General features: G+C 36.6%; 1 protein-coding gene across 7 annotated transcripts in view; it reads right to left on the bottom strand.

Moving 5' to 3' along the window:
* LDB2 (LIM domain binding 2) overlaps positions 1–24,404 on the bottom strand; it is a 398,004-nt gene that overhangs the window by 8,576 nt on the left and 365,024 nt on the right. For all 7 annotated transcript variants that reach the window (XM_074229741.1, XM_074229739.1, XM_074229736.1 and 4 more), the window contains exon 6: positions 2,857–2,980. In XM_074229741.1, the coding sequence (XP_074085842.1) occupies positions 2,857–2,980 (124 nt within the window). The remainder of the gene's footprint in view (positions 1–2,856; positions 2,981–24,404) is intronic.

Genomic DNA, 24,404 nt, shown 5'->3' with positions numbered 1-24,404 from the left:
TTATTTGACTTTGTGGTTCTAAGTCAATTCAGAGAATCCAAAGTCATCAGGATGTAAGTCTGAAGGAACTGTATTTGAACTAGAACACTTGGGTTCACATCCCATGTAGCAGAGTAGCTAAGTGAGCTCAGTCAAGTCACTTTATCTCTTTGGTCCTTAAATCTGATTGAGATTGGAGTAAGATTGATCCTTAAATCTGATTGGGATCTTTAATATTCTTTCTTGTAGCAGCTAGATCGTTGCAGTGGATTGTGACAGGAAGATCTGAATTCAAACCTGGCCTCAAATACTTCTTAGCTGTCTGACCCTGATAAAATCACTTAACTGCTTCAGTTTTTGCAACTCTGAAATGAGCTGGAGAACTAAATGGAAAACTTCTTCAGTAATTTTGTCAAAAAAACTGTTAAAGGTGGAACACAAAGAATTAGATACAACTGAAAAAATGACTAAACAACAAAAAGGTTCTTTTCTGTTCCTTGAGAGAAGAATGAAAACATAGAAAAGCTCTTTGAAAATTCTCCCAAGATCTCAGCTATAATTCTGTTGGACAACTGGAGGAGTGTTTATTGGGATTGTATTAAAACTTATTTAATCCATAATATTTTTCAGGACTTGATTTTGCTGATAGTTTTATTCTCTTTCTCCAAAGTATTCAAATGTCTTTTAAAATTCTTCTAATATTTAATTAGAAACATTTGTTTAAGGGATATAACTTCCTGAGGGAAGACAGGCATAGTTATTACATCTTCTATATTTCAGATAGGAATAAATGAGGCAAGGGGAGGTTGAAAAATTTGCCTATAATAGGTCATAAGGTTCATCCAGAGACGACTATAATTCACTCCTTGTTCCTTGGTATTTGACACTTGTTATATTTCTGTACCAATAACTATAGCTATCTATAGGTGTGCTATTTCAGTAAATGGTCATGCATCTTTTCTCCTACTTAAATTCCACTTCTTGAATCCTTGAACCAAAAATATCTCTATGATCCATCAAGTCTTCATCAGTATTAGAACAATATTTTTTATGTTTATTCTACTTTTTTATGTTTTTGCAAGGTAAATGAGGTTAAGTGGCTTGCCCAAGGCCACACAACTAGGTAATTATTAAGTGTCTGAGAGTCTAAGACTGGATTTGAACCCAGGTACTCCTGACTCCAGGGCCGGTGCTTTATCCACTGTGCCACCTAGCCACCCTATTCTACTTTTTGTGACTGAGAGGCATCCTGGTGTGTAAGAAGGCATCCTGGATTAGGAATTAGGAGTCCTGGTACATCAATTTAGCTTTGCCATTTATTATTTGGGTAAATCATTTTAATGTCTTTGAGTCTTAGTTTCTTTATTTGTAAAACAGGAATAATAGTATCTGCCCTGCCTGCCTCACCAGATAGCTCAAATAAGCTAATACCTAAGAATGTTTTGAGAATTGTAAATCACAATGAATATGTGAAATGCTATTGATGACAATGAAAATAAAATACATTCAATGTATGTTGAATGATGTTGAAACCTTTTTCATTTTTTATGTTTTTCTTTTTGCAAGGCAAATGGGGTTAAGTGGCTTGCTTAAGGCCACACAGCTAGGTAATTAGTAAGTATCTGAGGTAGGATTTGAACTCAGCTAACTCCTGACTCCAGAGCTGGTGCTCTATCCACTGTGCCACCTAACCGCCCCTGAAGTTTTTTTTTCCTAAAAAGTCCAAGAATCTTCTAAGCTGAGCATTAAAATGAATGTACATGCAACTTGTTTAATTTTTGTATTTTTTCCCATTTTTTAAATATGTACTTGATTAAGCCACCTATATTAATCCTGTTTAACATCCTATATCTTATTTCACTTCAGGCCTTAGACTATCATAATTCAAGAATCAGAAAGCAGTGTTAATAATAAATAACAAAATCTCATGATAATAATTACTTTTTTATAAAAATAATTTTTGGTGAATAGATATGTTTTGCTTTTGTGATCAAGGAGGCTCAGAACATGCCTGGAAGTAAAAATGCATGAGATAAGAAGACAATTAATGATGATGTGAAGCTATAATTTTAAAACCCCAGAAGGAGATTCTACAGGCTAACCTGCATCCTAGTGAAGGCTGGAAAAAAAGAATGCATTTTCCACTTTCTTCATGATTAAACTGCTTTTTGCTACATATATCTTAACAAATAAGACAAGTATAACTTACTTAAAATCCATCAATTTTTTTTTCTCTTTTCCTCTTTTCCCCTAGGATACAAGTATGCTAAAAAGAATAGCTTAGGAGGTCTAATCTTGGTTCTCTTACTAGCTTGCTGGATGTTTTTTGGAGAAATGATGTAAGTAGTCCCATGGGTCCCTGTTTTCTCATCTTTCCTCTTCTATAAAATGAAGGATTTGGATTTTTAAAAATCTCTAGAGTATTGTCTAGGGGCAGCTAGATGGAACAGTGAATTCAGTGATAGGTCTGGAGTAAGTAAGAATCATCTTTATGAGTTCCAATCTAGCCTCAGACACTTACTAGCTATATGACTCTGGGCAAATCACTTAACCCTATTTTGCCTCAGTTTCCTCACCTGTAAAATGAACTGGAAAAGGAAATGGCAAATCCCTGTGATATCTTTGCCAAGAAAATCTCAAATGAGGTCATGAAGTCCTGGGCACAGCTATAACATCTGAACAATAAACAATAGCAACAAAAGTCTTGTCTAACTCTAAAATTCCACTAAATTCAAATTTCAAAATCAAATTCAAGAAAGCTCAGATATATAACTTTTGTAAATGAAGTTAAATTATTCTGCATGCTTTTTCCCATCAGTTTATTACAAATTGAAACAAACACATACAAATATAAACAGGTTAAAAAAGAAAAGCTACCTGGTGGAGCCACCATACGCTGCCATTTCTGAAATAAGCAAGTCTTCAGACAATCTCGGGGGCTGAGATTATAGGTTTTATGTCTTGACATCAGCTCTTGCATTGGTTCCAGTATTACACACAACTGCAATAAAGGAAAAGAAGCATGTTTGCATTTGATCATATTGATTGTAACAATAAAGATAAAGGCAGCTTACATCAATGGGTCAAAGCTTACATCTCTGGGTCAAAAGATAAGGATAAAAGCAGCTTACATCAGCTTACATCTCTCAGTCAGAAGATATAGATGACTTTGCATGCATTATCTCACTTGTACTTCATATAATTCTCTTACAATAAGTTAATGAAATATTCCCTTTTCACAGAGGAGAAAACAGACTCAGAAAGCTGTTAAGATCACAAAAAACAAGGGACAGAGTAGAAACTTGAATTCAGGTCTTGTGACTCTAAGTTGAATCCTCTGAACTGCACCATGCTGTCTTGATAATTAAAACCACTGGGAACAATCTGAGAGCTTACTGAAGCTTTAATGTTTCCTGGCTTTGTTTTTCTAATACATCAGTTAGAGGAAAATCTTATTAACAATTTATGACACCTTAAATTACCATTTATTTTTTTGGCATTACAGCTCAATACTAAAATAATAACTCACATCCATATAATATTTCAAGATTTACAAAGTACTTTTCAGTGAAATGTAAAGAGTATACTGTATGCATATATGTTTCACTCATAATTAGATACTCTATATATTTGGCCCCTTCACTTTCTTTTACAATAATTTAAATGTTTTAATTGATATATTTTTTCTTTCATCCTTATTTGTCCCTCCCTTTTTGCCACTTCTCCTTAGCTATTCTAGATAAGCCTAGTATTTTTAAAGACAAAAAAAAAGACAAAAAAATGAGCATAATTGATCAGTGCAGAAAAAGTCTGAAAATATGTGGACCTTCCATTTACATAGAGAAATGGAATGTGGGTGTCCTCTCATTTCTTTTACTTTGAGCTATGCTTGTTTTTTTAATTTTAAACACCAACTTTTTATCTTTTTAATGTTTTTTCCCATTTATATTGCTGTGGTTATTGGGTATATAGTTTGCTTGACTCTGCTTACTTCATTCTCCATCAGTTCATATAGATTTTATCATGCTGCTCTGAATTTAACATATACACATCATTTCTTTGTTGTTGTTAACAGCATTTTTTTCTCCAATTACAAGTAAAGAGGGATTTTAACATTCATTTTTCTAAGATTTGAGTTCCAATATTTTTCCCTTCCTCCCTTCCCTCCATCCTCCTCCAGGAGTCAAGTAATCTGATATAGATTATACATGCATAGTCATGTTAAACATATTTTCATATTAGTCATATTGTGAAAGAATAATCAGAATAAAAGGAAACAAATATGAGGAAAGCCCCCAGAAAAACAAATTAAAAAATGGAATAGTATGCTTTGGTTGGTATTCATACTCTATACTTCCTTCTCTGGATGTGAATGGCTTTTTTTTTTATCACAAATCTTTTGAAATTGTCTTTAATCATTGTATTACTGAGAAGTGTTAAGTCTATCATAGTTAATTATCACACAATTTGCTGTTAATGTGAACAGTATGCTCTTGGTTCTGGTCACTTTGCTCAGCATCAGTTCATGTAGGTCTATCCAGGGTTTTCTGAAATCTTATTGCTCATTATTTTTTTTTAGATTTTTGCAGGGCAATGGGGTTAAGTGGCTTGCCCAAGGCCACACAGCTAGGTAATTATTAAGTGTCTGAGGCCAGATTTGAACTTTGGTACTCCTGACTCCAGGGCTGGTGCTCTACCACTCCACCACCTAGCTGCCCCTGCTCATTATCTCTTACAGAACCAAAGTACTCTTTCACTTCTCAGTTGATGAGCATCCCCTCAATTTCTGATTCTTTGCCATCACAAAAATATAAATATTTGTATCTGACCTGTCGTAAAGCATTCTGAGCTCATAGTGTTCTGATCAGTGATAGTCAAACACATTGTAACTTGTCTCAAACATAGTGATGTCATTTTTGGTCTTCTGCAATAATGAAAGACTTTGCCTTGATTAGTCTATTTTATTGACTTCATTTTTTATTGTTGCTTTTTATTTTTGTACATGTCCTTTTCCTTTTTCTATGATCTCTTTGGGATACATACATACATACGTAGCATAATATTATTCCATTGCATTTATGTACCTGAATCGGTCTGCAATTGCTGAGCATCAACAATGTTTCCAATTCTTTACTATTACGAAAATTACTGCTGTAAATTTGGGGACTTTATCAGTGGTCTCCTTGGGGTATAAGTCTAGTAGTGTAATCTCTGGGTCAAAAGATATATACATTCTGGTTCCAAATTGCTTTCCAAAATGGTTGTAATGATGCAGTCCCCTTTACCTTCACTACTCAACTGTTATAAAGACTAGATTACTCTTCTAGCAACTAAACACCACCTACCATCAGCAATGACAAAGATCTAAAGAACTCTTCTGCAGAAAGAATGGAGAGTGGCAGGGAGTTTATAGTGAACTGCAATGTTTGACTTTCTGCTGAGGCCAAATATCATTATCCATGTTCAAAGTACATGCCTCTTGGAAGAGATGATAAGGGCCCTTGAAAAACCTATGTCCTCTGTTTAGGACTATCACAAACAGGCAAGTTTCTTTTTTCAAAAAGCAGAAGGATTGAAAAAAATCAAAAGAGAAAGTTTGTGAAGAGGCACAAGACCCATGTTTGGTGCTTGGAGAGTGAAAGAATTTGTGTAATGTAAGGAAGAGTGACTGACCACCTGGACTCAGAAATAAATATATGTCTATTCTTCCATAGGAAGAAGTTAAATTCCCAAAGGAAGGATGAAGATGTTTGTCCTCCAAGAAACTTTGATGTGACTCCAGAGGGGTCATCAGCTGAAGAAATATTAGACCTGGGGTCTTCTTACCTCTGTGTTCTTTCTTAAACACTTCTGCCTTCCTGTCTCAAATGTAGGTGTCTTCCAAAGTATCTCTTCCCTCTATATAGTCATACTTTATTTTGTTGCATTGCAATTGATTGTACTTCACATATTTTGCTTTTTAAAAAACCAAGTTGAAGGTTTATGGCAACCTTGCAATAAGCAAGTCCTTTGGTGTCATTTTCCCACCAGTATATGCTCATACTGTGTCCCTTTGTCACATTTTGGTATTTCTAACAATATTTCAACCTTTTTCATTATTATTATAATTGTTCTATTGATCTGTGTTCAGTGACCTTTGATGTAACAATTGTAATTGTTTTGGGGCTTCACAAACTGTACTCATATAAGAAAGCGAACTTAATTAATGAATGTTGTATGTGTTCTGACTACTCCACTTACCTGCCATTCCCTATGTCTTTCCCTCTTCTCAAGTCTCCTTATTCCCAACAATATTGAAATTAGGCTAATTAATAACATTATAATGGCCTCTAAGAGTTCAAGTGAAGGAAAGAGTCATTAGATGAGGCAATCTTCATTGTTTTTATTTTAAGAAATCACCACAGCTACCCCAGCTTTCAGCAATCACCAACATGATCAGTCAGCAGCCATCAAACATGAGGTAAGAACCTCCACCACCAGATTATGACTTGTTGAAGGCTCAGATGATAGTTAGTATTTTAAATATAAAAATATTTAACAGTAAGGCAATGTATACATATACATTAGACATAATATAATATACAATTAGTATACTACAGTGTGTAATTTTTATATGAACTGGGAAACCAAAAAAATTGTGTAACTTGCTTTCTTGTGATATTTACTTTATTGTGGTGGTCTGGAACCAAATCAGCAACATCTCTAAGATATGTCTATTGTTGTTCAATTTTTGTTTTTAAAGATGACCAGTGACATCATGGGGTGATTTCTTGACTTGCATGTGAATTGAATTTAAGTGAGGCAGAATTGCACAAAGTTGTTAGTCTCATTCTTTGCCTGCATCATCTGAGTCCGTGAGCAGGACAAAAGACAAGATGCTTGGCAATGGCCCAGGATCTTTGATGGTACTTTGATGTCTGCCCAAACACCGAGCATTCCATAGCACCTGTTCACTCAGCTTGATGGCCTTTTGAAACAAAATGTTCACATCTGCCTACTCTACTACATACTTGCAGTAGACAGCCTCTTAACTCACTAAACAAGACCTATTAGTTAGTCCTGCCTTAGCTCCTCTGTAACATGGGTTTGCCTGAGGGTGGCTGCTGCTAATGCTACAGCTTCCTGGACTCAGAGGTGGCAGTGGATTGACTCCATAGCCAAGACAAGAGAACTGAGACTTGAAGGAAGCCTGGGAAGAGGGCGAGAATTTCAGGTACGGTGGATGATGTAGACTCATTTTCATGACTCTCTTTGGGGTTTTCCTAGCAAAGATATTGGGTTAGTCTGTCATTTCTTTCTCCAGTTTCTTTTACAGAAGAGAAAACTAGGTTTACAGATAAGCAAACAGGGTTAAACCTTAACCTGAGTCACACATCTACTAGCTATCTGAGACTGAATGTGAATTCCATTATTTGAATTCATTCCTACAAAGATTTACCTCCTTAGCTCCTGAGAGTCCTTTGACACTGACACCCATCTATATTCAAGGATGCTGCTACTAATCACTAATTAATGTTTATTTTCTGAAAGAGGGCTGCAAATGGGGTTGTAAAAGTCCATAGACTGATAACGTCTCTCTCTCTCTCTCTCTCTCTCTCTCTCTCTCTCTCTCTCTCTCTTTCCTGAACTCAATTAGTTCCTGTATTCAAGACCAGAACCCATGAGCTACAATAAAATCATAGGTGCATGGATCAAGGGTATTTAGCCAAAGATCACCCTGATAGTAATAGTAATCATCAAAGGGAGGATTTGAATCCAGATCTTCTGACTCCAGAGCCAGGGCCCTTTGCAGTGTATCATGTATGGCCAGAGTTAAATAAGCAGTCTTTTGGGCCTGGGAGAAGTGAAATGATGAATGTACAGATTTTCCAGGGCCAAAGAGAAAGTTTTGGGTTTGATCCTGTTCTGGTCACAATTTTCCCATGAGTCTTAGTGGTAAACATTCTGTTTCACTGTCATTCCTACTCATATCCCAAGGTCTCCCTGCTTAAGTCTTACTATATCTGCCAGATAACTGCTAGAGTAATTTTTCTAATGTCCAGCCCTGAACACATCCCTCTTTTGTTCAGAACTCTCTGATTCTTCACTGCCTGTTGATTAGAAAAGGGAAGGAAGATGAGACAGGGGATATACATTTATGAAATATCCTTCATTTGCTAAGTTGCTTTTAACAATAATGATATCATTTGATCCTTGCAACAGCTCTGGGAAGTAGGTGGAATTATCATTTTCATTTTACAATTGAAGAAATTGAGGCAAATAAATGTTAAATGACATGCCCAGGGTCATGTAGCTAGTAGGAGGAGTCTGATGTTGGATTTGAAAACAGGACTTCCTCATTCTAGGTCCAGAATTCTAATCATGGGTCATCAGCTGCCTTCCAAACTAGTTACCGAGAAGCTTCCCTGTGTCCTTCTGCAGCATAACTCTATATGTCGCCCTGTTTGTCAAATTGAATGGAATTCATTGACACCAGTTGATGATTCACTTTGACTCTGGCCTAGATCATCGAACTGTGATCTCCATGAGGACAGTGAGAGTGTCTTAGCTATATTCTGAATTGTCCTCAATTCACAAAGTGGCCTTTTGCCACCTCTAGCAGCCAATAAATGCTCGTTGGATTTAACTAAACAATTTAAAATTTTGGAAAATGCAAGAACGAAACAATTGGAACAAGGAAGTCTTCCAGAAGGAGAGAAGTTTTGAGAAATACCGTTACAATCCAGGGAGTAGATATGGATATTGGAAAAAAAAAAATTATGACTCAGTTGAGTAGTCTGATTAATTGATCTATATTTCAAGTAAATATAAGAGATATTTTGATTACATAGCCTATATTTTTGGGTTGAATTACCCTTTTGCCTCTTGGTTTGCTTGATAAATATGAAGAATTCATGTCTGTAACATCCTTGAAATTTATGGAAAAACCTCCCTATTCTGGCCTGCAACCTAAAGGTGCTTTGCAGTGATGACTGAATGACTAACTTTTAGAACCTGCAAAATATTTAGTTATTGAATAAAAATTCAGTTATGTTCACTGGGCTGTACTTAATGAGGTAAGACAATACACTTTTTAGCATTCTTTTCATGAGTTTGGTTTGAAACAAAAGGGGTTAAAGATCACCTAAGCAATTCATTTTCTTGTCATTATAATTCATATTTTTATCATGGTACAGAATGTTAGAACTGGAAAGGTTTAGAAATCTAACCTAACTCTCACTTTTATGGATAAAGAAGCTAAATCCTAGAGAGGAGAAATGACTAGTTCTATGTCATCTATGAACTTAGTCACAGTCTTGAAACATGGACCCTTCAAAGTTGCTCCTACTCTCTCTGCTCATTCCAGCATGTTTTCTGAATACTAAGAATTTTGCTTTTGTTTTGTTTGTGACAAATACTTTTGGTGTAGTTTGCTTTTGGGAAAAAAGATGACTATTTGCACTTAAGTTGGTTAATGCTTTAACAAATGAATAAGATTTCTTTCAGGTTGTGTTGTTCTGATGTCTACTTAATATATCTTTTTTTTGTATGTTTTTACAAGGCAAACGGGGTTAAGTGGCTTGCCCAAGGCCACACAGCTAGGCAATTATTAAGTGTCTGAGACTGGATTTGAACCCAGGTACTCCTGACTCCAGGGCTGGTGCTTTCTCCACTACACCACCTAGCCACTCTACTTAATATATCTTTAAGAAAAATCAATTCAAAATGGGACACAGTATTCTTTGATAGATTTTTCAGAGGATGCTTCTTTGGGAATCAGTGAGGGAAGAGATGAATGAGGTTGGTGGATGGGATAGAAAGCAAGTGGAGGTTGATGGGTTGGACTAGATGGTCACAGAGACCATTGTCAACTCTTATTGTCTAAAAATAATAGTCATTGACAAGGTTGTTTCTGGGGCTGCTATGCCTGAGAGAACTGCTACCGACAGGTCCCTGGGACTTAGAGTTGCTGCATGGGATAGAAATCCAGAAAGACTGATCATGGACTTGGTCATCTGTTTCCTGGCCAATCACTTCATCTTCAAATCCACAAGATTTAGGTTATGAAGAGAGGGATGCAAATTATATATCAGAAATGAAGAGTTTTATTCTACTAAAGGAGAGGAAGCATGTTACAAAATGCTACATTGCTCCACAAACTTCACGTCTATTGGAACATAGCCTATATCTGGAAGGAAAGGGACCTTCAGTATTTATATTCCAACCTTCATTTGTTGTCTCTCTGAAATCATGTTGGCTATTCTATCCCCTTGAAAATCGATTCAGCATAAAGGAGCCAAGTGGAGTGTCATTCTTATCATTTCTTGATAAAACTGCAGGTTTACCACATAGAAATTCAAATAAGGGGTGGGGCAGAAAAGAGTCTCCAGGTGGCTAGCCACCATCCTCCATATATCTCTATCTCTATCTCTATCTCTATCTCTATCTCTATCTCTATCTCTATCTCTATCTCTATCTCTATCTCTATCTCTATCTCTATCTCTATCTCTATCTCTATCTCTATCTCTATCTCTATCTCTATCTCTATATCATCTATCTATATATATCTATATCTATATCTATATATCTATATATATATATATATCTTCTCACACACACACACACACACACACACACACACACACACACACACACACACACACACAAAGGGTCCTCTAACCCCAATTGGAATGTAACAGTGAGACAACTTGCTAATTGCTATTATACCTTATTCCACAACAAAGAGTGTCTATATACTATTGCCCAGGAAAAGAATTTGAGCCTGAAGGATCAACTTTCTGAGGGGGGGGAAAGATGGTGAGTAATTAAAGAATGAATCTTAGAAGCAGCTCAAATGAGAGTCAATTATTAAATTTTCATTAGGAGCACTTAAATGTGGTAAATTCGATAAATCTGATTTGGTTTGATTGTCTAGTCTTTAGGAGTGATGAATTTGCAACTCAAAACTTAAAAAAAGTTAAAAATCATTTTACATGTAATAGGGAAAAATAGTTTTTTTTTTTTAAAAAAGTGATGAGAAATTGTTAACAATGCAGATTAAATTTAAAAGCATGTCATTTATTTATTTATTTTTGTAGGGAACTGGAATTAACCAGCATATCCTTATGCTTTGATATTTTCCAACTCTAATTCTATAATTCTAAGTCTAGATGAGCTCTAAGTTTCCCTCTTACTCTAAAATCCAGTGATTATTGGGGGGGGGAAGGAGGCTAGCATAGCAGAAAGATATTGGGGTTGTTATGTATACTGTTTTGAATAGACTTTCTCAGTACTTCCAAAACTTGCTTGAATGACTTGCAAAGTGTCAATTTTCCTGAATTTTCTGAAGGCTTTTTTTTAATGACAGTGTTACAAATTGGCAAATGGAGCAATTTTTCTTGTTCTACTCTTCCCTTCCCCCATATAATGTTGTAAGAATATTATTTTACAGAAATCCAACATCTCTGGGTTGGAAAGGACCTAAGAAGTCAACTAGGTCAACCTATAATTGAATAAGAATCCTATGACATCCAGCTCCTGTTTGGAGATGGACAATAAGGGGAAACCTATTGACTTATGGAGTAGTCCATTTCACCTTGGAATGGCTCTAATTATTAGGAAGCTTTTCCTTACATGAAGCTAAAATTGGCCTCATGAAACATTACTGATTGTTCTAGGTTTGCCTTCTGGAGCCCAGTAGGACAAACCTAATCTCTCTTCTATAGGATAGCCCTTAATTTTATACCAATGTATATAGATATGTGGGGTGGAGTGGAAGAGAATGCCTTTGCTCTATTATTCTTATATATTTTGATTCTTTTCTGCTTAACTTAGGTTGGGCTACATCATTCCTTTTTAGATTACTGAATAATACCATCTGGAATGAATAGCAATGAAACCACAAACTCTCAGGCTTGGCTTTCTTTCATTTAGCAAGTGCATGGTGTGGCAGAAAGAACATTAAATTGAGAATGAGGGGACCTGGGGTTTAATTCTGGCTCTGCCACTAAATTATTCTGTATGTATGACTTAGTTGCCTAACCTCTGGGGGCTCAGCCTCAGTTTCTTCAACAGCAAAATGAGGTTAGATGAGACAATCTTCCAGTCCTTGAACTCTAGGGATCTAAGATAGGAGGGGTTTGTAATTTAGATTCCTCTTCTGTCTCCTGCCACTCTGCTGTTGGCCTGTGAATCATATTTATCCATGAGGATAAGCGGTTCCTGAATGTGAGGTTAGAAATATATGATGAAAAATTATAAAATATGTATGGTATTAGCCTGAATCTAAGAAGGATTCTCCCTGCCTTCCTTTAACATATTAAATTCCTTGACAAAAATTTCTCAGCTTAAATTTTACTTTTTAACTTCTGGAATGTTATAAACTCTGTGCTTGACTTTGTAAGGTAATCCTTTCATAATCTATTTCTACCAAGTGCCATGCTAGCAGTAGCACCTGGACTATACCTACAGAGCAGAACAAAGAGGCAAAATTCATTGGGCATGGTTAATTATAGTCTGAACTTCCAAACATTTATGGTTTATTATAAGAAAAGGGCAGCTAGGCAGTGTAGTGAATAGAAAACTGGTCCTGGAGTCAGAAGGACTTCAAGTCAAATCTAGCTTGAGATACTTATTAGTTGCATGGTTCTGGTTAAGTCCTTAACCCAGTTTCCTCATCTGCAAAATGAGCTGTGGAAAGGAATAGCATACCACTTCAACATCTTTGCTAAGAAAACTCCAAAAGGAGTCATGAAGAGTTAGTTGGACATGACTGAAAAAAAGATTCAACTGTAAGAATAGACTCTTTCTTAAAGGCCCTTATAACTTTTTTTCCCTCAGAGTATTAACTAAAGAGAGCAACATTTGAGTTTTTACAAGTTTATAAAATCATTTCTTAAGATGGGGTGAGTGTCAAAAGATCTCTCACTTCTGACTCTGTGTATTCCAGAGTTATCACGTCATCCTGACTCTTGTCTTGCTACTGGACTTACATGATTCTAGAAGAAAGAATGAGACTGATGACCATATGCAGGTCTGCTTCACTTAAATCCAATTCATGTCATTAGTCCTCTAGGAGAAACTTGGGAGGATATGGTCATGCCATTTTAGAGTTACTGATTGATGCAGGAAAGGGAAAGTGGAACATAGGAGAACAAAGTACTAGCAACATCAGCAATTCAGTATATTCCTCTACCATGAAGCTAGTGGAGGCTCCTACCAACTTGCACTGGGATTACGCCAACAGCCTTTGACTAGAGTTACTCTCTAAGCCTCTAGAACTCTCTCCACTTGTCCTGGATCATGTTGCTTCCAAGCTCAAAATGTTATAATTCAAGGCTTCTTAACTTTGTTTTATTAACATCTTTGAGCATTCTAGAGAACCCTATGGACTTCTTTTTTTTTTAATTTAAGGCAATGGGTTTAAGTGGCTTGCCCAAGGCCACACAGCTAGGCAATTATTAAGTGTCTGAACCTGGATTTGAACTCAGGTCCTCCTGACCCCAGGGCTGGTGCTCTATCCACTGTGCCACCTAGCTGCTCCTGGACCTCTTCTTAAAGAAATGTCTTTAAAAAATACAAAATTTAAAGAAATGCCAACTTTAAGTTTAGTTAAAAAATAAAGAGGCATTTTTCCCAATCAAAGCTTCCAGACCCCATAAATCTCTCCATGGATCAGATCCCAGGTAAAGAACCCTAGTTCTTATTGTTTACCACTTTTAATAGTGAAAAATCTAAACTCTTTAGTCTGACATTCAAAACATTCTATAATCTGGCACCAGGCTGTTTATAGCTTCCCCCCGCCCCCTGCTCATTCCAAAGGAAACGCCACTCAAACAAAATGTTTTGCTCACTATGGAACCCTAGTATAGGGGAGAAAGAATCCTGAATTGAGTTTTAATCCTGGCTCCACATTAAACTCCCTTTGTGATGCTGGGACAATGACTCTGCATTTATGTGCCTGTTTCCTTAGCTGCAGGATACACAGTTAAGATAAGATGTTTTCTAAGATTCTGTCCAGTGCTACTAAGTGATGAACTTGAACTCATCTTGCTATTTTCTATACAAATTATATTCTGAGATTCCTTAACTAGCATCATGTGGGTCTCTCACATCCCTGCTCTCCATCACAGCTTAAAAATCCCACTGTCTAGGAAACCTTTATTTCGCAGCCCAAAGAGATCACTCTTTACTTAGATAACCTAGTCTCCTTCCTTATCTATATGATTTAAAAAAAGAGAAATTAGGTAAATATTTTTTGCTCTTTTTTCACCTGTGACAAAAATAATGTGACTGATTACTTTTTGAATAGATTTGATGGAAATATCAGTCTTTAAAATGTAGAAGTAGAAGCCTGCTATTGAGGATATGCTTCTGACCACTGAAAAATATTTGGCTCCTGAAAAAGAAAGGATGAGGACCTTGGGACGATATGGCTGTGCCATTTCAGAGTTCCTGATGAATACAGGAAGGGAAAACGGAGCATAGTTTGAGGAAAAGCATGGATTTGGGGAAAGCAGATTTCACAAGAATGAACTTGTTCATGACATGGATACAAAATGATTCCATTAAGGAAAATAATAGGTATCTGGGGAACACATTGACTAATTCATTTTTAAGGTATATAAAGAAGAAAAAATAAGGGCAGGTAGTTGATGATGAATACTAAAGTTAAATGACATGAGACTGATCCAAGATAATTGTCCCAATTTTAGGGGAAAAAAAGATGTTTTTTAAGCTATAGGCCGCTAAGCTTCACATCAATTCCTGGCAAAATTCTAGAACATATTATTAAAAGTATGATTTTTGAACATTTGGAAAAGGATGAGGTGATGACTGTAACCCAGCATGGGTTCATGAAGAATAAGTTATGCCACGCCAATTCCATTTCCTCTTTGGCAGATCAGAGGAACATAATAGCTATATCATTTGACAAAGTAGTTCATAATATTCTTGTGGACAAGGTGAAAATATGAGGGCTATATGATGGTTCAATTATGCGCACAGTTGAACAATTAGATTTTAAAAAAATAATGATTAATGAATTAATGCTAACAGAGTGACAAAAAGTACTTTCCTTAACTCTTCTCCATTTAAAAAGGTGATCAAAGAATTGGATGAAGGCATAGATGGCATCCTTATCAAAGTTACAAATGACCCAAATCTGGGTGTTCTATTTAACACATTGGATAAAAGCATTAAAAGATCTTGATGGGGGATCTAATCTAATAAGATGAAATCTAATAGGCATAAATAGAAAAGCTTTAACTTGGTTAAAAATGAGACGAATGCTATTGCATGGTAGTCAAAATTGATAATTAAACTTGAGTTACAAGGAAGTGTCAATAATGAAAGTGATAATCAATTAGTATGGTTCAAGATTTGAACTCAAGGCTTTTTGACTCCTGGACCAGTATCCTAACTAAAATACACCACTAAGCTAGAGTGTTAGTTATGAGAAAAATAAGGAGTATCAATTTGAATGGACAGAGAGTATGGTAAGGGCAATATTGTATGCATTTAGAAAGGTCGGTTTGGGGGTCTGGCTGTGAAGTATTTTCAAAATCAAATGGAATTTTCCCAGAGATAATGACAAGCCATTGGAATTTATTGAGGAGGGAAGTGACATGGTTTGACATATATTTTATGAGAATTACTTAGCAGCTGAGTAAAGGGATGCAATGAAGAGGGGAGGGATGAGAAACAGGGAGATCAATTAAGAAGCTATTGCTATTGTCAAGGAGAGAGGGAGATATGGAGCACCTCAACTTCTGAGTTGATTGGTGATTATGTTTGTATATAACAAGAAAATGGAAGAAAGAGATTCCATGGAGATAGAAATAACAATATTTAAAAACTGCTTTCAAATGTGAGGTCAGCAAGAGTAAGGAAATCAGTATGATGCCAAAGATCCTTGGGAGAATTATGTTGAGGGTTGTGTTGGGGAAAAGATAATGAATAAATTAAGGGTTATGGAGGGTAAGTTTGACATGTGCATGGGTCATCCAGTTAGAGATATATTGAATAGGAGACTGGTGATGGATGATTGGAGGTCAACAGACTAGACATTTTTAATCAGTTTTCAAATATTGTCTTTTGTACCTCCACAACATGTCTCTCATCGATTCCCATCTTTCTACTCACATGACTACCATCAGTTCATAAGTTCAGGGGCTCAACACCTGTTCCCTTGACTATTGCATTAGCTTCTTAATTGGTCTCCCTGCCTCTAGTTTTCCCCCTCTTCAGTTCATGAGTAATCTCTCTTAAGAGTTGCTGTTTGACTGAATCTGAATATAAGATATAGATATAGAAGTCATCTATATAGGGATGATAATCAAATCCATGGAAGCTTATGAAGTTAGAGAATGAAAGAATGTAAAGAGAAAATAGAAGAGGGCTCAGGACAGACAGAGATATGGGGAGTGGACACATTCAAGGGCATGATATAGCCAGTGAGCTCCAGCAAAGGAGCCTGAGAAGGCATAACCTTAGACTCTTCACCTTAGACTCTTCTTTCTTATCATCAGCTCTTTTACTTCTTCATCCTATCTTGATTTTGATGATCATAAACATAGTTACTGGTAGATTCAGGACATACCACCTCTAGTTCAACATGGCTCCCTTTTTATGGTGTATTTAATTTGCATAGTCAGATTTAAATTGACTTTAAGTGACTAGGGGATGAGAATGCATATTGGGAGATGAAATTGGGGGTGATAGGAGCGTTTTGAAAGAATTAAAATGAAAAAAAGTAAAAGGCAAGTTTCAATTATCTATTGATTTCCTTTTTAAATGAATTTTTATTTAAGGCAATGGGGTTAAGTGACTTGCCCAAGATCACACTGCTGGGCAATTAATAAATGTCTGAGGTCAGATTTGAACTCAGGTACACCTGATTCCAGGGCCAGTACTTTGGCCAGTGCTCTAACCACTGTGTCACCTAGCTGCCCCAACCTATTGATTTTCTAATGATTTTTGTTAGTAGAAAGTGACATGTGAGAAACCAAGTTCATGTTATTAGAAATTTAGTAAGCAAATACTAACCCCTTAAAAAATAAACACATAGAGTGTGTCTTCAAGTAAGGCAAATGAAGATTGAGTGAAACAACTGGAGATGTTTTAGCCTCAGGGAAAAAAAACAAGTTTTGGGAACATGACTGTGAAAGGCCAGTCCTGTGGAAATTGGGTTAGATTTATATTATTTGTTCTGCCTAGAGAGAAATAGTATCAAAATGTAGAAGCCAAGGGATGCAGACTTTGTTTCAATATAAGGAATTCAAAATAAGAAATAAACATTAGAACAAGGTTGCTTTAGGAAACAACATAATTCAGTTCAATAAACTTTTCTTGAACATTGACCAAGTGCAAAGATCCATTCCCAGAGAGGCTAGGTGTCCACTGTTCAGTGGATTCTGCTTAGTGGATTCTGATACTTAGGTGAATCTGTACAGCATGAGACTCTACCTTGGGCTAGGCTCAAGTCTCATGTTGAGTGGCTTTCCTTGAGAAGCAATATGTGGATAGTGGAAAAAACCCCCCCACTGGACTTTGTAGCAGGAAGACATAATTAAGCTGGCTTTTGAATCATACCTGTGTGACCCAGGGCAAGCTTCTTAACCTTTCCTGGTCTTACTTTCTTCATTTGTAAAATAAGATCCAGCTATAAATCTGTGGTCCTATGAACCTCTTAAAATCCCATTTCTCTCTGAGAATCTCTGATTCAGTCCTGACTCCTACATCTTCTAGGTTTATAGTCCTAAAAACATGATCCTTTTTGTAATGTATTACGAAACTCTATTTCTTGGCAAATCAGTTCCACAATAAGTTCAATTAATCAGAAAATCCCATGTCTTGAATATTCTGGTTGATATAAATTTTATGGCATATTTCTATGTTAGTGATAGGGTTAAAAAAAGCTGTTTCCTTGTACTGAGATGGGAAAAAGACCAATATGTTACTATTGTTTTTGTTTTGTTTTGACCTGAACCTGTGCTTTCATAAGTTTGGAATCAGCTCTCTACCTTGTGGATCTGCAAATGGTTTTGTAAATGAGTCTTAGAGAGTTGCCAGGGGCACTTAGATAAAGTGAGCTCCCAGGGTCACACAACCACTACACTATGTCCCCGAGGAAGGACTTGAACCCAAATCTTCCTGACTCAGGTTAGCTCCCAGTATGAAACATAACCTCGCCCATTCCAAAAAACAAAAAACCCAGCATCCTTTAAATGCTTTTTTTTGTTTTGTTTTATTGTTGCTATTTTTTAATCATGCTAATTTCTCAAAGTGTCCCTTTTCCTTTCCCTGCCCTTTAAGGCTTCCCCTTTACCAAATCTTAAAAGAAAGAACAAAACAGTTCAGGAAAAAATAACTAACTCCTTTATGATATTGCACACACATATAGTTCCCTACTTCTCTTTTGAAAGGAATGAGGCATGTGCATTTCCTAGTCTCTTTTTCAAGGTCAACCTTATAAAACAAGTTCTACTGGTGGACTGAAAATAAAAATCACCCATAAGGCAACAGAGAGATATATGGTGCATGTAAGTAGGCTGCAGTACATTGAAAAGAAAAAAAAAGTAATGAGATAATTGGAATAAAGGATGTTATCAAAGAAAAGTATGAACCAAAAAAAAAGATGGATTGGTCATGTGGTAAGAATTGGTGATAATAATAATAGTAGCTGACATTAATTTAGCTCTTTCTATGTCATAGGCATTAATTATCCCTGGGAGATAATTGCTATTATCCCCATTTTACAGATGAGAAAATTTGAAGCAGTCAGAGATTAAGTTACTTCTGCAGGGTCATATAGGTAGCTAATTATCTTAGACAAAATATGAACTTGGCTCTTCCTGACTTCTGCTTTAGCACTCTATCCATTATGTCACCCCATACTCCAATTTGATAAAAAAATGGGATAACCAATGGATAGTGAGTATCTTCCATTGAAATGTCAAGAAAAGCCCCTAGTAGATTAGGTGAATACCTTATGATGAGTTTATGGGAGGCCAAAGATGGGGTTTGACTTAGATCCCTGAGGGGGAATACCCACATTCATCCAACTCAACTCCAACTGAATATTTCAGTATTCCCTTTTTCCCTTCAAAAAAGCTTTTCTTTCTTTCGTTCTTTCTTCTGAAATTCAAATATGAAATGGTACATTAACTACACTTAAAAAAATTCCTCCATCATTTTTAATCTATTTGCCCAAATGACTAATCCCTCTTAAGTGTTGCTGTTAATCGTTTCCAATTTGTGTTTTACCTGACCTACTAAAGTTGAATTGCAAACTCTATCTGGAAAATGCAAAGAGGAAGCCATCTGGATTTGTGTGAACTGGACTTAAAATGTAAAGAGAACAGGATTAAAAATGATGGATTTTTAAATCTTCCAGTTCATCCTGATGACCTCAGAGAGTCATTTGAAATCTAAAGTATCTCTAAGGGGAAATGTATAAAATATAAATTGAAATTGGACATTTCAGTTTATATCCCATACTGGAATTTTGTGATCATGGGGCCCCAGAAATACTTATGGGGATGCACATCCAGAATGTCAAGGGAACACATTACACCTACAAATATCACTGATTGATTATCAATCATATGATGTCAACATTGGAAGGAGCCTTGGAACTTACCTAGTCCAAAATCTATCTGAGTCAGATTGATCTCTGCATCTCCGGCCAGGGATCATCTGGCTTTGGACTAAAGATTTCATTATACTAACAGGCAACAAAGGATTTTATAGGCTGCTTAACCAGTTAGTGACAGGTATATTAAGGAAGAGGGGTAGTATCTTTCCTTGACCTGTTACTTCTCATTACTTCTTTTGCATCTTTTTCTCTGTTTTCTTCAGTACAGGTCCTAGGGAGCAGTGTAAGATTATAAAGAGGGCATTGCTGCCTTGGAAACTGTGTCTGGGGCCAGATTCGAACTCAGAAAGATGATGATCAAACACTATTTGTAAAGCACTGTGCTAAGTGTTGGGGTCTCTCAAGAAGGACACATCCTAATGGGGGAAACAATATTAGCTGCCAGTCAGATGAAATTTCCTCTCTACCCTAAAACTCTTACAAATTTTAGGGTGTTGTGGCAAAGCAAATGGTAATGTATTTTCTTAATGTCATATCCACAGATAAAATGATATCCATTTCTGATTGTGAACCACTTGACAATGCTAAGGATTTTGGTTTTTAAGGACTTTATTTTCTGGGTCTTCAGAAGTTGACTATGCTGTCTGAAGAAGCATTCTTTCCTTCTCATGGTATATGTTTCTCTGGATAATGGCTGGGAAATGGGCTGGAAGCAGGATAGGGGTTTGGGAAGTTCTGAAAGTCCTAGTATTCCTGGGTTTATTTGCTAATTGGTGACAGTTGGCAGTGGTGTGAAACATGGTCTCTTTCTTCACAGTGAAGATTCCCCTCCATGATTCTTGGGAACTATGCAAGTCCCAAGGCACTTAGCTTCAGGGTCCTGGACTGTCTACCTCAGTGTTCAAAGGGAGGAAGTGGTCAAGATATTTAAAGTTTGCCTGAAACCTTTTCATTAAAACATTCTAGTGAGAGTTCATAATGGACCAGCTGCTGAGTTAGACTGAATCAGATTTTTTTTTGCATGGATTATTAAATTAAAAAATTTTTAATTCTGGGGAAAAATGTTTTAAGTGTTATTTGAATATGTCACCTAAATATAGTATTCAATGAATAGTAGGAATTCAACTCAACGGTTTCACTGGAATCTTCCATGAAACTTTATAATTTGATACACATCAGAAATTGCTCTATAATAGAATAGTTTTGAATAGAGCATGTAGTAATAAACATAGCCAACATATCAACTATATCATTGTCTTTTACCCCTTCTAGGTAGCACAGTTTTTGGCTTATAGTAAGGATTTCATAAATATTTGATGTTTGATTAATAAAAATATTTTACAAATAAATAGCTTCTAGAGTTTACAAAGTGCTTACTCTCAAGAAACCTGAATGGTAGTTCTAGGGGTATTAATACAACCAGCTAGATATAAGGCAACTGAATCACAAAGAAGTTAAGTGACTTGTTCAAGGTCATGCAGATAGTAAATATTAGGAACTGACAATCAAACTTCTAGTCTGAGACTCTTCCCCCACAAAACACCAAGAGATAAATAACAACAGGAGCTAGCATTTATGAAAGCAAGAACTGATGGGGACTTTAGTAATTAACTTGTCTCGTCCCCTCATTTTCCAAGTGAGGCAGCCTGGAGCTCAGAAAGCTTTCTGCTAAGGGTCACAGCAAGAATGAATAGCCCAGGGTCAGCTAGATGATGAACTGGATAGAGCACAGGCTCTGGAGTCAGGAGGACCTGAGTTCAGATTTGACCTCAGACACTTAATAATTGTCTAGCTGTGTGACCTTGGGCAAGTCACTTAACCCCATTGCCTTAAGTAAATAAAATTAAAAAAATAAAAGTTTAAAAAAAATAATGACTAGCCCATCTGGGGATAGAGCAAGGATTGATACCCAAGGTTCTTTACAATACCCCAGGATGCCTCTGATGAAAACTTATTAAGAAACTCCTCTGGACTATGTTTGTTATTGAACCACCTGAAATAATTATCTCTTTTGCAATTCAATCTTTCTTAGGCCATGATGAATTACCCAGGAAATAAGCCACAGCACTAAACACTTTAATCAGTAGCGTTTTCTCCTGCCTCACTTCATGGATAGAGTACTGAGCCTGGAGTCAGACACTTAGTAATTGTGTGAACCTGGACAAGTCACTCTGTTTGCGTTAGTATCTTCAGCTATAGAATGGGGATGGTAGGTATGAGAGCTGTTGAGGATCAAATGAAATAATTGTAAAGGACTCAGCACAGTGACTGCTCTGTAGGAGTTAAATAAATCCTTATTCCGTTGTCCGTCCTCTTTCTTTCTCTCTTGGGGAGTTCTCTTCAACGTTCAGCTCAAGGGTTGCCTCCTATATGGGGCCTTTCCTGAACCCCAGTTTTTAGGACACCCTCTTCTCTAGGTTAATTTGATACATTTTCACTTACTTATTGGTGCATATAATTAATCTCTTCTTCCCCAGTAAAATGGAAGCTCCTTGAAAGTAGAGACTTCTGCACTATTGCTTCCTTATAGAGTTTCTTACAACACATAGCAAATGCTAAAAAAAGGAATATTAGATTACAATTTCATGTGTCTATACTAGAAGAACCTTAATTTTCCTATCTGTGTTTTGGGGTAAAATGTCTCTTTAATGAGTTTAACACCCACACTTGAAAGGAAAAGTTCCTGCCAACCACAGTAAAAACCATTTTTTAAAGAGATTCTAACACCTAATTCTTATCAAGATCATTTTTTTCTTTTGTCTGCAATAATTTACTCTAAGGGTTCATAATGAAGAGGCCATGCTTCCATTCATTCACACATGTAAATTAGCCTTCTCTTTGATGTGAAGGTCAGTTCCAAGCTGTAGGTGGCAGAACTAATCCAGCTAAGAATCTTCCATCTCTCAGGCCAAGTTATTCTAAAATACCAGCCAGGTAGGCAAAGCCCTCAGTCCATGGCCAGGAGAATGGAGATGGAAACAAGGTAGGCCTGTTGGTATGCCAGTGAACTCACATAAGGTGAGTTCTTATGAGCCGCTACTGTTACAAGCCCACTTCTAGAGCTGGGGTTCTTAATTTATTTTGTGTCCTAGTCCCCTTTGGCAGTCTGGTGAAGGTTAAGGACACCTTAGAATAATCTTTTTGAGTGCATAAAATAAAATGCAAAGGATTACAAAGGAAATTGACTATTTTGAAAAAAAAACATTTAAAATAAATTTTTTTTAAATAGGCTCATTGACCCCAGGTTAAAATTCTTACTCTAGAGTAAGAAATCCAGTGATTTCTCTCTTGTTCTCCCTATTCCTTAAAAAAAGTTACAGGGAATTTCAAAAGAAGTAGTTTGAGCCTCTTGGGACCATTCAATGTGTCATGGAGGGATCCTCTCATTTGCAATCCAATCTGACATAATTCTAATTCAGTTCAGTCTAACCAGTCTTTATTAAATGTCTTCTAGTCACAGGGCATAAATGGATCAGACAAACTAATTGGAGAGAGACAGAGACAGAAACAGAGAGATGGATGGATAGGCAGAAACAGAGAGAAAGAAAATAGGAGCACATTGACTGACAACAGGAAAGGCTGCTCTCTGAAGGTACAAGAATAAGAGCTGAAGGAGTGAACAAACCAGCAGGTTTGACCAGTTACAAAGTGCTCTGTGAAAGTCAACGAGTCCAAAATAAAATCTGCAACATGAACAGTATAGGGAATCGGATGGAGGCTGGGGAGGGCCTTGAAGCTTTATTGTAATTCAGCTTGATCTCCTCCAACAGAGAACTGATATTAATCACTTGGAACCAGAGAAAATGGTAGAGGACTGTGAGAGATTTATAGCTTTGCATAAATAAAACAAAAAAAACTTTGAAATTGGAGGAGGGTTGCATACAGAAATTTTGTACTGGTGAAGTCTTAGAAATAGTTATGGGAAACATAAAAATATAAACAGCTGGAAGGGGGAGGACTTCCAGCTGGGTCCAGGCATCCCCCAATGGGATAATGCCCCCAAGTGCCCTTCTGTGGTTACAGCCCTGAATTGGAGTATTGTTCACTGCCAAATACCCTGTTAGACCTCAGCTGTAAACTTATACCTGGCAAATGGCTGTATAAATCTCCTAAGGTTCAATGCTTTTTTAGGCTCAATTCTGCTCCACAAAGGTTCTGATTTTGTTTCCTGGCATGGCAGTGTTTATTCCCTAACCCAAATTTGGTAATTTTTATCACAAGATATAATAATGAACAGGAAATATATTTTAGACTTGGTTCTTCAACAACAGAAATTATCCCCTGGATCAAAATTCAATGCTCTAGTCTTAGCTTTGTCACTGACATGGCTGGGTGTTGTATTCTACAGGTAGTCTTTGGGAAATGCTGGGAAATGCTCAGAGGAAGATTATGAGGATAATAAAGAGCCTCAGGACCATGGTCAAGAATTGTTTCAAGGAACTAGGAATGTTTGTTCTGGAGAAGAGAAAACTTGATGGTGTTAAGGGTGGAAGAGGTGGGGGTGGAAGAAGATAAAGGTCTTCTGGTCATCTACCATTTGAAGGACTCTCATGGGGAAAGGGGATTAGATCATCTTCTTAGCCCCAGAGGATGGTACCAATATCAATGTATGGAAACCATAGAAGATTGAGCCATTTCCTGAAAACAAGAACTTTACAGAAGTAGAATGACTGCCTTAGGACACATATCAAAGATCTCTCTAGCTTGAGATTTTCAGGGAAAGGTCAAATGGTCTCTTATTGGATACCATGGAGAGAGAATTCTAGGTATTGGTTGGACTTGGTGAAACTTTAGAGGTTTGTGTGAACCTCATGGTTCTCTCCTTTCCTTTCTCTAGACCCCAGGTTTT

The sequence above is a fragment of the Macrotis lagotis genome, chromosome 3 (genome assembly GCF_037893015.1).
Source record: "Macrotis lagotis isolate mMagLag1 chromosome 3, bilby.v1.9.chrom.fasta, whole genome shotgun sequence".
Lineage (NCBI taxonomy): Eukaryota > Metazoa > Chordata > Mammalia > Peramelemorphia > Peramelidae > Macrotis > Macrotis lagotis.
This window is presented reverse-complemented; position numbering and strand designations above follow the sequence as displayed.